This window comes from Cervus elaphus, chromosome 12 (genome assembly GCF_910594005.1).
Source record: "Cervus elaphus chromosome 12, mCerEla1.1, whole genome shotgun sequence".
NCBI lineage: Eukaryota > Metazoa > Chordata > Mammalia > Artiodactyla > Cervidae > Cervus > Cervus elaphus.
In genome coordinates, this window is record NC_057826.1 from 29,257,425 (window position 1) to 29,274,064 (window position 16,640).

At 43.0% G+C, this 16,640-nt stretch overlaps 1 protein-coding gene across 2 annotated transcripts; it reads left to right on the forward strand.

The window, feature by feature from the left end:
- The first annotated feature begins 1,943 nt into the window (after nt 1-1,943).
- Nucleotides 1,944-14,298, forward strand: SIX4 (SIX homeobox 4). Of its 2 annotated transcripts, XM_043920664.1 has the most exons (4): nt 1,944-2,037; nt 2,250-3,109; nt 5,852-6,540; nt 9,945-14,298. In XM_043920664.1, the coding sequence occupies exons 1-4, from the start codon at nt 2,035-2,037 to the stop codon at nt 10,739-10,741; spliced, it is 2,349 nt and encodes a 782-aa protein (XP_043776599.1). In that variant the 5' UTR covers nt 1,944-2,034; the 3' UTR covers nt 10,742-14,298. The 2 variants fall into 2 exon arrangements, with proteins under 2 accessions (XP_043776599.1, XP_043776598.1); XM_043920663.1 differs by lacking the exon at nt 1,944-2,037 and having other exon boundaries at nt 2,113-3,109.
- The last annotated feature ends 2,342 nt before the right edge of the window (nt 14,299-16,640 follow it).

Below are 16,640 nucleotides of genomic sequence, written 5' to 3' on the forward strand. Positions count from 1 at the left end.
TATCATGAGGGAGATGTTAATGTTAAAAAACATTTAACAAAGATTAATTATGTGCCAGGTGCTTTTGGGCACATCTTATCTTATTTAATCCTCACAACAATCCTGTCCACTTTTTATAGTCAAGTAGCTAATAAATGGCAGAGCTAGGATTAAACCTATACCTAGCTAACTGATCCCCAAATCCACATGCTTTCCACTAAACCACGCTACCTCCTGTCTACTTTGCTCTGATAAATACACTTTTAAAATTCAAGGAACTAAATGGAATGTGATATCCAGGATTAGATCCAGGAACAGAAGACAGATATTAGTGAAAAAACAGGTGAACCCAAAAAAAGGTCCAGAGTTCACTCAACAGTATTGCACCAATGTTAATTTGTTTGGACAAATGTATTGCTATAATGTAAGATATTAACATCATGGGAAGTTAGGTAAAGAGTAAGTGGGAACCCTGTTCTCTTTATGACTGTATTGTAAGTCAAAATTATTCTAAAATAAAAAGCATATTTTTAAAAATTCAAGAAAGTTATGAATCTCAGATATTGTCCAGAAGTTCAATGCCTAATTGGATATTTCCAATGGGATAGAAACATGTGGTCTTCTGTATAATTATAAATTTTGAATCTACCAGAGATATCAGTGCTGGCTTCATTAGGGTTAGTACAAAAGCAAGTTAAACCCAAAGTCAAATGACTTGATTGTTGACCAGCAATAAAAATGCAGCCTGTCCACAAAAAAGGAAAACCTCATCAATCTGATTACCATAGCAGGTGACCTAAACAGTTGCTTTAAGATATGCTGAAATAAGCACTTACAGGTAATTGGGAAGCAGAAACAAAACAAAGCCACCTAGAAGTAAAGCTTAGGACGATGTCATTAAAATGTTACATTTTTGCGAAAGGCTACCAGCAGGTAGACCCAAGCGACCCACAGTAATCAGAGGAGAGATGGGTTCATTCTTTTTTCAGTGAAAACCTCATGCAACCTATGAAGGAAGGAGGCATAGCTGCAAAGAGCAGCAGACTCCACACCCTCAGGCACTTCACCTCAAACCAGAGGGCAGTCTCCCATCTGTTTATATTGTGGAAATGGCTGCTGGTCCTGCACTCATCTCCTCCAAGACACCTGCACATAGAGATCGGTTTCTACCAGGAAGATCGTCTCCAAAGAGCTATTCATACACTACCATTAAAAAAGGCTCATATAGAAGCTTAAATTTCCATACTGTTATTATAATCTACAAAGTTAGATCTCTTCTACCCTGCTGACCCAGGATAAACATGGCAAAACATTCTACATACTTAGTTGTATCAGGTTCGGCTCAGTTGGGTTGCCAGCCCTCCAGCTGACTTAAGGTTAAAAACATTTTTTTTTTCTTGAAGGCTTCTTGTTTTTGCGTTCTCAGTGGGCTATTTACACCGTTTTCAAGCATCCCTCCCCCTTTGGAATTTTAATTTACTGTGAACGCTTCCCCCATAGGGCATTCCCTAGTGCCATTTTATTCTTGACCCTTTTGAATACAAAATCCTTAATAAAGACAATGGAAAGGAGGGTGAAAGCAGTAGCGATACCAGAGAAGCTTCTAAATCCTCTGAAATTTTGTCATCTAGACACTGAGGGTGGCCTCTTTGTTAAGAATCTAGCATCCAGACCTTGAGGTCACACGATTAGTATTCCCATTGGAATCGTAGGGACTCTCTTTCAAAGAGTCTGCTGTCCAGTTTTCAGGCCACGTTAGGCACGTTCCCGCCCAGAAGCAGGGCCTGAAAAGAATGTCGGTGTTTTCCTTCAGGTATAGGTGCCTGGGGGTCAGGGGAGAGGGAACGGCAAGGGGTGGAGTGGGAGGCGGGTGATCGACAGGGATAGAAACTGTGTCTCCTCCTCCCTCTGAATGCGAAATAGCCAATGGGGTGGCGCGGCCGAGCCGGCCCGGCCGCCAGTGCCATATAGTATGCAGCAACCGGAGGAGTCACGTTGGGGGAACGGCAGAAAGCAGCTATCCTTTTACACTACTTTGCTCTAGCTGCTATCTTAATGGTGACTGCGTGGCCGGGGGGAAACCTGATCGGCCAGATCCAGCCGAAACCAGGAGGGAGGGAGTGGGCTTTCCGGAGGGGGGGAGGGGGGAGGGAGACGAAGAAGGAGGAGTAAGAGAGGGGAAAAGAAAGAGGAAAAGAGTGCGAGGGAGTGAGGGAGGGAGGAAAATAAACAACAACAAAAAAATGTCCTCTTCCTCCCCCACCGGGCAGATTGCAAGTGCGGCGGACATCAAGCAGGAGAATGGGATGGAAAGCGCCTCGGAGGGGCAGGAGGCGCCCCGAGAAGTGGCGGGGGGCGCGGCGGCGGCGGCGGCGGCGGGGCTGAGCCCCCCGGCTCCAGCCCCTTTCCCCCTGGAGCCGGGGGACGCCGCGGCAGCCGCCGCCAGGGTGAGCGGAGAGGAAGGGGCAGTGGCTGCAGCGGCGGCGGCGGCCGGGGCGGCGGTGGATCAGGTACAACTCCACTCGGAACTTCTGGGCAGGCACCACCACGCCGCGGCCGCCGCCGCCGCCGCGCAGACCCCACTGGCCTTCTCGCCCGACCATGTCGCCTGCGTGTGCGAGGCGCTGCAGCAGGGGGGCAACCTGGACCGCCTGGCCCGGTTCCTGTGGTCCCTGCCCCAGAGCGACCTGCTACGTGGCAACGAGAGCCTGCTGAAGGCGCGGGCGCTGGTGGCCTTCCACCAGGGCATCTACCCCGAGCTCTACAGCATCCTCGAGAGCCACAGCTTCGAGTCGGCTAACCACCCGCTGCTGCAGCAGCTCTGGTACAAGGCGCGCTACACCGAGGCCGAGCGAGCCCGCGGCCGGCCGCTGGGCGCGGTGGACAAGTACCGGCTGCGCAGGAAATTCCCCCTGCCCCGCACCATCTGGGACGGCGAGGAGACGGTGTATTGTTTCAAGGAGAAGTCGCGCAACGCGCTCAAGGAGCTCTACAAGCAGAATCGCTACCCTTCGCCCGCCGAGAAGCGGCACCTGGCCAAGATCACCGGCCTCTCCCTCACCCAGGTCAGCAACTGGTTCAAGAACCGCCGGCAGCGCGATCGGAACCCCTCCGAGACCCAGTCCAAAAGGTGAGCGCCAACTTTCCTCCTCCTCCCCCTTCCTCTCCCCCACCCCCTTCCCAGCTTTCTTTTCCTCCAAGTGCTCGCAAACATGGCGCTTACCTTCCCCACCAGCCTGGTCCGGCTGCCCACCTCTCCCCGCCCCCCACCTCTCTCCCCGGCCCCGGGCGCGGGGCGGGAGGGGGGGGGGCGCGGTGGCGAGGGGCGGGGGAACCTCGCTCCGTACCCTCCCCCACCTCCCCCCCAGAAGTTTCTGGTCGCCCGCCTAGGTCTCAGTCCCCGCCCCCACCTCGGCTGGTCACTGCTGCCCAGCTTCCCACCCCCATCCCGCCGGCTTTGAAGTTGCCACTCTCTCCCCGGTTCTGGCCGGGCGAAGGAGCGTGTGTAGGCGCCGGAACGGCAGTTCTCGTGTCCGCCCGAGGCCCACGGAGGTTGCCAGAGCCGGGCCGGGTCTGCGCCTCCGAGGGGTCACGCCAGCCCAGCGCGCGCGCGCGCTCCCCGGACCCCCAGGGTTCGGCTGGCTGGGGCCCGTGTTGGAGGTGGCCGTGGCCGTTCTGGAAGGAGGAGAACGGGGTTGGGGGGGCAGAGGGCTGGCGCCGCAGAAGGGGGTCTGGGGGTGTCGAGGTTTTATGTGACAGAGTTAATCATTCACCCTGCCCTCGCTGGTTCCCTTCGCGGCCGCGGCAACTGTGGGGTGTTGGTGCGGCTCGGCTCTGCGGTGTTTTGAAACCTGATTCTGAACTCCTTCGGATCGGATTTCAGCGCCTCGGGGGTGGTGGAGCTGCGGGGCTGCTTCCTTGGCCCCGGACAATTGCGTGTCTCCCTCCTGGCGTGGTGATGGGGGCAGGGGCAGGTTGGCACCGGGCGGGAGGCAGGAAAGAAGTGGGGGCGCTATCCACTGCGCCCTTCTTTGAGCGCCCACCCTGGCGGGTTTGAACTTTTTGACTGCCAGGTATTTATTTTTTCCCAACTGGTAGAAAATACCGGGTTTTCCGCCTCTTCCGTACGTCCTCCTGAGTCAGACACCTAGTCTGAGTGTCTCTGTGTTGTATTGTTGGACGAAGTGTAAAGCGAAGGCCGCCTAAAAGGAAAGTGTCGCCAACCCCGCAGGGACAGGCGAGAAAGAATCCAAAAGCAGCTCGTAGGCTCTGCTGTAGGGAGGAATCTGGGAGCCGGGGAGTCCGGCACGGCCGGGAGAAGGTGATCGCCCGGCGCATTCCAGAGCCCGCTGTGGTGGGCCGCTTCTGCCCTGCGCTCCCGCGGGGCCGAGAGCCACGGCTCCGGCATTCCTCACCCCAGGCAGGGAAGAAGGCTCGGTGTCCGAGCCCGGCCTGGCGGTAACCAAAACAAAACGCGCACCGCGATCGGCGTGCACCCTGACCTACGTGCACCCCTCCGCAGACTTTCGGGGCGACCCGGAGGAGGCGCCTTGGTAACTCCACGCCACCTGCCCCCGCGCCTGCTTGAGGCAGCGGGTCCCATCGCCTACGGAATCTGCAGGCCAGGTCTAGGGGGTGGGAGCGGCGCGCAGTCCAGCTGCCCTGCATCCTCCACTGCCCGGCCCGGCGCGTTCCCCGGGTCTCCCCAGCCACACTCAGCCTGCTTCTCCCCCCACTCCACACTCCCGCCCCCGGCCCAGTTGCCTGGTTGAGGCCCCTCTCCGGATCTACCTCCCACCCGCACCCCCGGTGAGTCACCCTCGCAGACGGCGACGGCGGCTCAGCCTCAGCTCGTAAATCAAAGCGCTTTCTGCGCTCCTGGCCCCGCAGCCCAAAGCCCGAGTAATCCCCTCCCCAAGGCATGAAAGCGAACCGACCGCTGGGCACTGCAGGGATGTCGGATCTTCTGCTGGGCCAAGTCCCGCCGCGCTCCAAACGTAGGGCCTCTGTCCTACGCCCCCCTGTCCCCGCCCAGACTCAGACCAAATGGGAAACCTTTCCCCGGATTTGGTATTTCCCCCCAAATCGGAGAGGTGAGGAACACAGTCTTGTCTGCTAGGGAGCAGAACTGAGGGTACTGGGGAAAGGGTCTGATAGGTACAAGGCCACTGAGTGACCCACATCCTTTCCCTCCCACCTCCCCAGGGCACTGGCTGGTGTTCGTTAAATAGGCCCTTATGGCTTCCTTTGGATTCAAAGGCGACTTCACATAACAGTTCTGAAACAGCCACTTTGTTGAATGAAACAGTTGTCAATCTGGTGGAGTAGAAGTTTGGGAGCAGGTGAGAATATGATCTCTCGTTAACTAACTGGCAAACAAAAGCCAGTATTTCCCATCTCCTGCTCCTTTGACAGTTTCATTTACCTCCAAAACCACCGTAATCAGAATTGGTTTGAGGGGAAGAGAAAGAGTTCCTAAAGCAAGATGAATGACCACCCCTTTGATGAGTTTTTTCCTATGGTATAGGTAGAAGCATTTTTAACAGTAAGAAATAATTTCAGTGCTACAAAAAAAAAGTATACAATTCTCCTGTAAATCCTGTTAGCTGAATTTACATCTTTCAGACCTCTGGACTTTCTTTGAATTTATTATTAGTAAAGGTGATTGAGAGAGGAGAATTCCTCTTCTAGATGCCCTGGTCAAAATCTGCAGAAAGGCCTCATAGCTAAAACAAGACTAAAAGATTTTCCGCTGTGCTTTCCTTAGACACAGCCTTTAATGGGGTTAAAGGCTGGTTTTACAAACAGTTGGCACTATGTACCTTGTCATGGCCCTGACTTTCTGAACGTCTTGATTTCCTCCTCTGTACAGTGAGTCAGATGGCAATCCTAGCACTGAAGATGAATCCAGCAAGGGTCATGAAGACTTGTCTCCTCATCAGCTCTCGGGTTCATCCGATGGTGTCACCAACCTCAGCCTTTCCAGTCACCTGGAGCCAGTATATATGCAACAAATTGGAAATGCTAAAATATCGTTAAGCTCCTCTGGAGTTTTATTGAACGGAAGTTTGGTACCTGCAAGTACTTCACCTGTCTTCCTTAATGGTAATTCTTTCATTCAGGGACCCAATGGAGTTATCCTTAATGGATTAAGTGTGGGAAATACACAGACAGTGTCTTTGAACCCACCAAAAATGGCATCAAACATCATGAGCAATGGTATCTCCATGACTGACATACTGGGGTCTACCTCCCAGGATGTGAAGGAATTCAAAGTTCTCCAGAGCTCTTCAGCTAACTCAGCAGCCACCACCTCCTATAGCCCCAGTGCTCCCGTGTCGTTCCCAGGGCTGATTCCCAGCGCTGAGGTGAAAAGAGAAGGTATTCAAACAGTGGCTTCCCAGGATGGAGGCTCTGTGGTGACTTTTACCACACCAGTGCAAATTAACCAGTATGGCATCGTCCAGATCCCCAATTCTGGAGCAAACAGCCAGTTCCTTAATGGGAGCATTGGATTCTCTCCACTGCAGCTGCCTCCTGTTTCAGTGGCAGCTTCACAAGGTAAAAGTCTTATTTGGTACCATAATGCATCAGTCAATGTTTTAGCCAGCTGCTGTAAATGACGCATTTGGTGAGAGCTATAGATTGCTATTAGTCTTCGGGTACCTTACTGGCTGCTACATCTGCAGAATAGTCTTGATTTGTTTCTCCGCCTTCACAACATCCATGTAATATCCAGCTTGCTTGGTTCCCTGGTATCATGGGGGTGGGCTTTTATTTTCCCAACAACTGAATGGAAAAATACAGTTCACTGTGAGTCCTGCCAGTTCTACAATTATAGAAATATGCTAAGTCAATCGGTACTTACACAGTAACCCATTGCTTGATATTTTAAGATTAAATATTAATAATATTGCTAAGGACACAAAATGAGCCAAGCAGTTGGTAAGAATGTGTACACTTCACCTAAGCATCATTTATCTGAGCAAAAGGTGTTTTAGAAGAGCGAGCTAAAAAGACTGGATCATTTGTGTTTGATTCATGTTCCTCCTATAAATAAGATGTAACAGACCAAAAGGAAAAAACAGAGGAATATATGATTGTTTCTTGCTCTGCATGTATACTAGCCTCTTAAATGTGTGGGTTTCTTTATGAAGGCAACTGTAAGCCTTATTTTATGTTTCTAGCTTTACCAAGACATCTCCTAAAGAAAGCACTGAGATGAAATTTGGGGAACCTGAGCCTGACATGCCAGTTCTTCAGTGACTTTAAGCAAATCTGGAGAGCTTTGTGTCCCTGTTTTTCTATAAAAACAGGAATGGTTAGAATGGAGGTTGAAGAACCCTCTGACTTCAGAAGAGGGAGGTGCTGGTGCATATTTGCCTTTGTGGAAGCAAATTTGAAAGTCCAAATTTTTACCAAAACAAAAATCAAATAAGTAATTGTTTGCCTTAAAGATCAGCTTCCTGTAAAATGGTTTTATTAAAAAAAAAAATCAATTTTTTCACATCTCTTTTTTTCTACAACTATGGTCTACTTCAGTTTGTTCGAGGTATTAATGGAAAAATTGTTGTGCAGTGAATTCCATTCTGCACATTTGTTTCTGTTTAGGTAAAATGGTAGTATAGTACCACACAACAGTCCTGCAGCATGCTGTTTATTTCTTCATTGTTCCAGGCTATAGAAAAGATGAAGCTAAGTCACTATCCAACACAGGACAGAAATAGTCAAACCACAGAGAAAGCCAAAGTGCGTAGTTGTATAATACTTTAATATGGATCTAACACTTTTTCTCTCTTTAGGAAATTTCCAAATAGTAGATAACGTTTTAAAGACAACAGATTTGAGCAAAAAAGCATGGTGTGTACATTGGGGAAGAGAAAGGCAGGAATACTTCTCATACATAATCTAAAGAAGTGCTGCCATGGAAGATTATTACAGGCTAATAGTTAATTCTTACAATGAGACATTCATTATGAATAAGAACAGCATTTTCAGTTAAAATAGCTAAGATCAAATGACAGAGCTGTCAATCCTTAGACTTGTCTGGGTGAGTTGAAGACATAAGTTTAACCAGACGTGTCCAGGAAGCAACATTCTCTTAGACTAATTGTGTATTGCAGTTCTCAGTAAAGTACTTGGGGAGTCAGCTTTTCTCATAGATACCATGCCTTTCTTACAAATGGCTAGACAAGGTAGATTATCTTTCTGTAGTTGAAATTTACATAGAAAAGCAGAATTTCTACATTTTACTCACTTTATAATCTAAGAAGATAAGCCCTTTTTTTTTATTTTAGCATCGCTATAAAATTATTCTTTGTATGTTGATCATTTCACAGCTGGGATTTTTTAATTGATTTTGAAATTATTGTTCAACTTATAATTCAGTTGCAACTATACTTAAATATCAAGCTTTAGATCACATCTGCTTTTCCCCTTCATGTATGTATTTCATAATATAAAAACTTTGAGAAACATTATTTTACTTAGATGCAATAGCAGTTTGAGAAAATGTCACATCTATTTTGTTATATATGGTCCTATCCAAAAATAACGAATCACTTTGTTCACATATACACTGACAAATAATTTCACAAACACACAACAAAGTAAGCATCTATTTCAGATGTCTTTTGCTGCAATTTAGTACCCAACAAGAATTTTAGAGCCTTTTTCATTTGTCTGACCTGAAACAAAGATTTATGTTAGAAAAGAGCTGAAACATGCATAGAAATGTTTTTCTTAAGTTCAGATAAAATTTTCATTTTTTGTTTGTTTAAAGACATTCCTTTGCATTTAGGGTGCTTAAAAATGTTAGGAAGACATACATATATTTATGACATTTATCAATATAGGTGGCAACATAATCACAATTATTCTAATAATTTAAAGGGGAAATGTTTTAGGTGAATTACCTTTAACTTTGAACTGTTTTCTCAAAATAATATTTACTTTAACATTGGAGTATTTTCTCAAAATAATGAAGAGTATCTACTGCACACCTAATTCAAGATCAGGGTAAACTTCCCATTTGAATTATTCTGTCACAAAACTCCCCTAGGCCCACCTTTCCTTAAATGGCAAGATAATTGCCATTTTTCCCCAAACCTAGGTGAAGGCTCAGAGGAAAAGGTTTTTAATCTGATGGTGGGAGTTGGAGGCAAGGGTCTAATTCATCTGCATTGTCTTCAGCTTTCTACCTACATTTTTTTCTACTTCTGGTCTCGCAGAACATTATAATGAGAGTCTCAAAAGATAGAAACCCTTTTTAAAAGCATTAGCTTTAGTTTTAATGCTGTTGGATCTGTATTTTTAAAAGCACATTTCATTATTATCATTAATTCTATCACTACAATACTGAAAATTCAGAACTAGTACAACAAAAAGAAAGAAAAATCTATTGAATGTTTTGTTGACATTACTTTATGGTTAGTTTGGTGAAAGAGTGCAACTTGTCTGTACAGGTTTATATGGTTAACTTTAAGCCCCAGGGTAACTCATTTATGTGGTATTTTCTACATTTCCATTTATATTTTATGTCAGTTACTGAGCTTGTCATGAACAAAGGCATTCTCTTTTGCATTTGTTTTCTAGTTCTAACTGGCAGAGCTATCAATAACTATTCAACTAACAGAGATAACAAGTCTTAGCTATTCAACTAACAGAGATAACAAGTCTTAGCAATACTGAGCCAGAAACTTAACTGAAATTAGAACTTGGAAAAAAATTTTTTTCACATTTGATTTCTAAGCCAGTAGTTCTTGCTCCTGCTTCATCACCAGAATTACTCAAGGAGTTAAAAATATACCTGCTCTGGGACTTACTGAGTCAGACTCTCAGGAGCAGAGCCTGGAAATCTGTAGTTGTAAGTGCTCAAGAAAAATCATGTGCGTGAAAAAGTAACTTTTTTCTTTCCTTATCAGTTCCGTCAATGATAATCTGTACCTTTTTTTTTTTTTTTTTAGGTAATATTTCAGTAAATTCAAGCACTTCAGATGGGAGCACATTTACAAGTGAGTCTGCCACAGTCCAGCAAGGAAAAGTTTTCTTGAGCTCTCTTGCTCCCAGTGCAGTGGTATACACTGTTCCTAATTCAGGCCAGACTATAGGATCTGTTAAACAGGAGGGCGTGGAGAGGAGCCTGGTGTTTTCTCAGCTGATGCCTGTCAATCAGAATGCACAAGTAAATACAAACCTATCTTCTGAAAGTATCTCGGGAAGTGGCCTCCACCCACTGTCATCCTCATTAGTTAATGTATCCCCCACTCACAACTTCTCCCTCACTTCCCCAACCCTACTAAATCCCACTGAGCTAAACCCTGACATTGCTGATAGCCAGCCAATGTCTGCACCTGTGGCAAGCAAATCTACTGTGACGTCAGTCAACAACGCTAACTATGCAACTCTTCAGAACTGCTCCCTTATTTCTGGTCAAGATCTACTATCAGTACCCATGTCCCAGGCTGCCCTTGGGGAAATAGTTCCCCCAGGTGAAGACCAGGTGGGTCACCCCTCCCCAACAGTACACCAGGATTTTGTCAGAGAACATCATTTAGTTATGCAATCAGTAGCTAACATAAAAGAAAATTTCTTAACAAATTCTGAGAGCAAAACAGCAAGCAACTTAATGATGCTGGACTCCAAATCCAAGTATGTCCTAGACGGCATGGTGGAGACTGTCTGTGAAGACCTGGAAACAGACAAGAAAGAGCTTGCCAAGCTCCAGACTGTCCAGTTGGATGAAGATATGCAAGACTTGTAAACTTAATTTCCTTTCCCCCGCCCTGGCATCAGCAGGCAAATCTTTTCATGGAAGACCTGAGGACACAAAGCGTTTTCCCATTTAAAGGGAAACATTAGTTTTGCAAGTAAATGCATTCAAGAGACCTTGGATTGATCTGCATGAAGATCACAGTTAAATATGCAGGAGTAGAACTGCATTACTGCAGCCTTTTGGTTCTCTTTTCAGTAGATGGAGACAGACATCAGAGATGAAATATATCAAGAAGTCAGAGTGTATCATTTGGTTGACTTAATTCTAAGGTCAAATGGAACTTGATAGTTTTTTAAATTAAAAATGTATACCCTTAAGGTAGAAAATTGAATATCACTACAGAACATTAGAAACAATACAGTTCTTTTTGTTTACTTTTCCTCCATGGGCATTGGTAAGGTTAAGAAGAGTAAGTGGTACTTCATACAATTCTAAGGATATATTTTTGAATATATGCATTTCTGTTTTTCAGCATTTTTGTGAAAGTCTTTGCTTTGTCTCTATACAATTCCAAATGTGGTTGCTAATAGTTTAGTGTGGCTGAGAAAGTTCGCAACCCCACTAAGAAAACTGAAACAATCTGCAGTGTGAGTGTAAATATGTTAGTCCTATCAATAAGGATTTGGGTAATTACAGTGAATTTTATTTATGCTGTATATGTTTCTCTTATACTTCAGACACTATGAACTGAAAAAAATGTTTTGGTACTGTTTAATTTATTTTTATTGTTTGAACAGGAAGTGAACAATAGTTATTTCCAACAAAGTTTTACTTTTTGTAGGATTTTAAAAGTAATGATTTTTATCAGGAGTCTATTAAGGTCAATATTAGTAACAACTGAAACAGGAAATCTAACTCCCATTATTGGAATTTTGGTACTTTTTTTCACATTCTTGTTCTTTATTTAGCAACTCTCTGATTCATTTAAATATATTTCCTATAGAATTCTACGTGCCTTTTTACCTTGTGGCCTTTTTATTCTTATTAAGGTACAGAAGTGTCAACAGAAGCACTGATGACTTTTTTCTACTATCCAACAGGGTTACTTTCACTGAATTGCTTTTAAATCTGAAGAACTTAAGTTTCTCTTATAGTTAATGTTTATGATGCAAATGGTTGAACAACTAATTATTGTTGATACATTTCATTAAAATTAAAGTAACGGTTACAGACTACCACACAAAACCAGTTCTGGAGGCTGTGAAAACAACCATTTTAAAGTAAGGAAAGAGTTTGTATCTTCTAATGAGCAGAATTATGTCTTGTTGAAACTGTTTTGAATCAGTTGTTACATTATGACGTATGACTGTTTGCACTATATTATCGCATCTTCTTTAAATCTTTTGGGGGTTTCTGTAAGAAGCTTGTTTGATAATGTTGTGAGCTGTGGTTATACAGTTTTTATCAGGACTCTGAAGAGAAAATGTAATAATACAAATACATTTGTGTAGTGAGTAAAGTCTCTGGTCTCTGTAAAGCAAGATAAGTTAGGAAATGATCTCTTCAGAGATGACCGAAAGTTGTGGAACATGAAGATGTCATCACATCTTGCTTTCTTTAAGATCGGAACAAAGGGTCCACTCTAAGTCTCTGCATGCTCATCAGTCCAGCATGTTGAGTAAGGGCCATAGAGGATTTCACTTTTATTGTTATTGCAAATGGAACTTGCAGGCATACATGAAGAGCCCTTTGAAGAATTCCTCCCCCATCATATTTTTTTCTCCTCCATCATTTTGATGACGAATTTAGATCCCATTTTTTTATGGAATTAGTGAATGTTCCTAAACTGCTGAAATGACATGTTTTTTGTTTTGTTTTACAATGTCAGGCATTTTAGAGTTCTCTTCCACTCCACCACCACTAATACAGCTTGTTCGTTTCTTTGGGTGTGGGCTGATCATGTTACTGAGATTAATTACATGGTTCTATAGTGTAGTTTACATAAAAATGATGTTTTCCACTTGATTGCTGCAAATATCAAGAGTTTGTTAATTTTAATTTTAAAATACCCATCGAGTAAGAAAGATGGGAAAGTTTAAAAAGTTATATATGTTATACATATATAACTGGAAAAGTTTTATATTGTCTTCCAAAAATATAATAAGCCTCTCTTTTATTCACAGTTCTTCCTGTTTTCTACCTTAAGAAAGAAAAAAGATAGCACAAAACTTAAGACTTACCTAGGAAACCTATTCATACTCTAAGATATAATTATACCCCTACAATTACTCCAGGTAGCTATACAATATACCAGGTAAGAATCAATGCACATTATAAAGAACTTATTGTTCTTTTCTGTTCTTTCAGTAAAATAAGGGCCAGTTGTTATGAAGCCCATATATATGTGAATGAAATAAGATAAACCCCATGATCTCCCTGCACAGAATTGCAAATATTTTTTGCATTGCTAAGGGCCAGACTCAAAACCCTTGGCAGAATTTCTCTCCTACATAAACCAATGCTTGAAGATGCTGCAAATGACCCTCTAATGATCTCCAAAGAGGAATCAGAATAGGGGTAAACAACTCTCCTTCAAACCCCAACCCCTGCTGCTGGCTGTGGGATTTTCAATGTGAGCCTCTCTATGCACTCTTATCAGTCAGAATTTGGCATTTAGCTCTTAGTTGCATCCAATAAAGGACAATCTATTGTTTAATAAAGAGAACATGCATTTGTCCCTCGTTCAAGCAAGAGCACCTGTGTTGTACTGCTTTGTAGCTCACATGTATCAATAGTAATGAAAAGACTGAATTGTACACGTTTCATTGCCTTTCTTGTGTTATGAAAGGCAAGTAGATGTTATAGCCATAGATAAAATTCATAGTTAAATTGCACACAGACCTTCAGTCTCCCTGTATATGCCCTTGCGTCTTGCATGTTCAAAGCTAGATTATTGGGTAGGTGTTGCAGCCTGCTCGACTACATGTTAGACAAGTGTGTGTTAGTATATAATCAGAAGTTCTTCATTGTTTAAAATTTTTCGACAGATCATCTCGTCATAAAAATATAAATAATTCAGGAAGGCTGTGGGGAAAAGAATTACATTTTACAGAAGATATTTTAAAAGTCTTCCTAGAACTTAGATAATAGAGCCTAACAGTTATTTTGTATCTAATTGATACATTTCATGTTAATTTCTTATTACCACCTTACATTTTATTAATCAAAATTATATAGCATGTGACTTTTGGCTTTCAGGGTTCTCAAAAATTTTTATTCTTTTGTTGCATGTACTGTATGTTTAGAGGCAACCAGTTATATACTCAATATGGTTTTACTGTGCCTTACACAAAGAGAAAATCTATACAGAATGTATATCATGGGGTGGGGTAACGGAGTCTTTACTGCACTGTTAGGTGACGGCACACAGAGCATGTCCCAGAACATTTCTGTGCTTAATTACCCAACCAAAGAGATCGAAAGTGTGTCTGTTGTACTGTAATAGGGGCTTATGCCTGGACAATTAAGTGTTTTATTTGTTTTCTGAAATGATGTGAACTTATTTTTCTAAACACTATGCTAAATAAACTTTATATTTATACATACGTTATGTTGAAAAGTTGTTTATCCCTGGGAAAGCAGAGAAGAGTAAGGAAAAGAAAAAACAAAAACCACAAACATTTCATAGGCTCGAAAGTATAAGGATAAGAGGAGTCATTTTGGGAAAATAATCTCTGTTGATCTTTATACAAAATTACCCAGTTCACTTAATTGTGCTGCATATTCAGAGCTAAATGATTAGAGTTCATCCTCCTTAAAGCCAAGAAATGTGTCTTACTCATTTGGGTGTCCCAAATCTGAATCTGATACCCTCTAAGGTTTAATGAAGTTAATTGAAATGTTCAAGGACCTTTCCATTCCCAAGTGTTATTGAAAGGGCTCAGTATAACCCCATCTTTAAAACACTTCCATCAGCCAACGTCTGGTTATATACCACAGTTGGGTCCACCAGTGGTTGGCTTAAAACTTTAGACAGAACTGCATTACTGAGTGTGTAGAAGAGTCAGCCTTGGTACACTTTGATTCTCATTTTAAAATTAATGACATTTAGATGTTGTATGCCTCCCACACTGAAATGAAGAGGAAGCTAGATAATAAAGTAGATTGGGACCAACCATACAATTCTATTACAAAACTGAAGTCATCAAATTAATTTCAGGTATTATTTCTAGAGTTTTTTAATATTCTCGTCATTCATTTGTTTAAAAGTTTTCTATGTAGTTAAACCAATTGAAGTTTGTAGTGTCTCTGAGTACAGTGTAGGATCAGAGTATTATGGAGTGATTATATTTCGTAATTTCTTAACCAAACATTTTAAAAACATTTGACAAGATTACTGATCTACTTCAGTTTTTTTAGTGGCAAAATGATTTTTTATATTGGAATATAGTTGATTAAAATGTATGTTAATTCAAACATATTTTGTAGCTGCTTGGAAGCTAGCCAATTAAAACCCCTCAGTGGGAATTCAAGACCTTCAGCTATGTGATTCAATCCCACTTTTCCAGTTTCCCTTAATAATAAACGTGGACATTTACCTTTGTATCTCACCATCTCCAATACAGTAGATAGTAAATAAACAACATTCAGATAATGGTCAATGCTATAAAGTGAATAACAGGGTTTTGGGGACTGAGAATGGTAGAGGTGGAAACATAGATTGGTCAAGGAAGGTCTCTGAGGAAGTAACACTGCAGAAGAGAGTGAACCTTGAGAGGAAGCCAACCTACAAGACCTAGAAAAGTGCATTCCTGTCACAGAAATCAACAATGTGCTTCCCTCAGGGGAAGCGCGTGGCTGGATCACACTGTTACACACTGTGGGTCATGTGACAGTAGATCCAGTCAAGAGATAGGCAGGGACCAGATCACAGGTAGAGTGAGCTTTATTGGTCTGTGCCAAATTGGATTTGATTCTAAGAAGCAAGGAATGACATAACATGACTTCCACTTCATAGTATCACTTGCCTATTCTTTGGAGAATGTTGTGGGAGGCAAGAGGAGGGCAGGAATTAGGCAACTAAGTCATACTGTCCTAAGCTGTTGGGCAGGAAAAAGGTCAGGAGCTCTTGAAGCACGTATGGCAGTTTGTCAAACAATGTCTCTAGAATTTCGTGCTCTGTAAACCTTCTGTCTATACTACCTCCTGCTTTTACGGAAAGCTGCCAGCTCCCTGCTGTGATTGTCCCAGCCTGAACCTGTGCCCTGAACTCCAGGCTAGGAGATCCAGTTCCCTAATAGATATTTTCAGAATGTCCTAGTCATTATGACTCTATATATGAATATTTAAACTATTATCTTCACTGTAAACCTGTTCCCCACTCTTGTCTTTCTAATTCATCCATTGGCCAGATAGAAAATCTGTTTCACTCTCGAGTCTTCTGTCCCTTTCTTCCCACCTCCTCCACCAGATCACTACATCAACACATGTCTGCACTTTTACCATCTCTTGAACCAGTTCTTTCCCCTCTGTGTCTAGAGTTACTGCTATAGTTTAGGCACTTAGCATTTCTTGACTGAATTATTGCAGCTTCTTCCTGCTTGGTATCCAGTGTCTGGTCCTCATTCCAGGCTACATTACAACTATATTTGGATAGAACTTTCAGAATTCAAGACTTAGCCCAGCCTTACATTCCAGTTTAGAACCTTCAATGGCTCTCTATTGCTAATGAAATACCATTTAAGCCTCTTACAATACAAAGCTTCCAAGATCCAAGTCACATGAATCTGTTCCCCACAGGGACCAGGTTCTTTCTTACCTAACCGATCTCCCAGACTATTTGTGAAATCTCCAGGAAGCTCTGTCTCAGTGTCATAAACAGAATAGTTCATGGCTGATTCTGTGATCAGACAAGAATTCATAACTTCCTTTCATGTGGCAGTTATCA

What these genes read in the sequence shown, in the direction of transcription:
- SIX4 (XM_043920663.1), top strand. Translation starts at nt 2,223, where the DNA reads ATGTCCTCTTCCTCCCCCACCGGGCAGATTGCAAGTGCGGCGGACATC. An exon ending in TCCGAGACCCAGTCCAAAAG is followed by an intron (nt 3,110 to 5,851) that starts GTGAGCGCCAAC and finishes TCCTCTGTACAG; the next exon opens with TGAGTCAGATGGCAATCCTA. An exon ending in TTCAGTGGCAGCTTCACAAG is followed by an intron (nt 6,541 to 9,944) that starts GTAAAAGTCTTA and finishes TTTTTTTTTTAG; the next exon opens with GTAATATTTCAGTAAATTCA.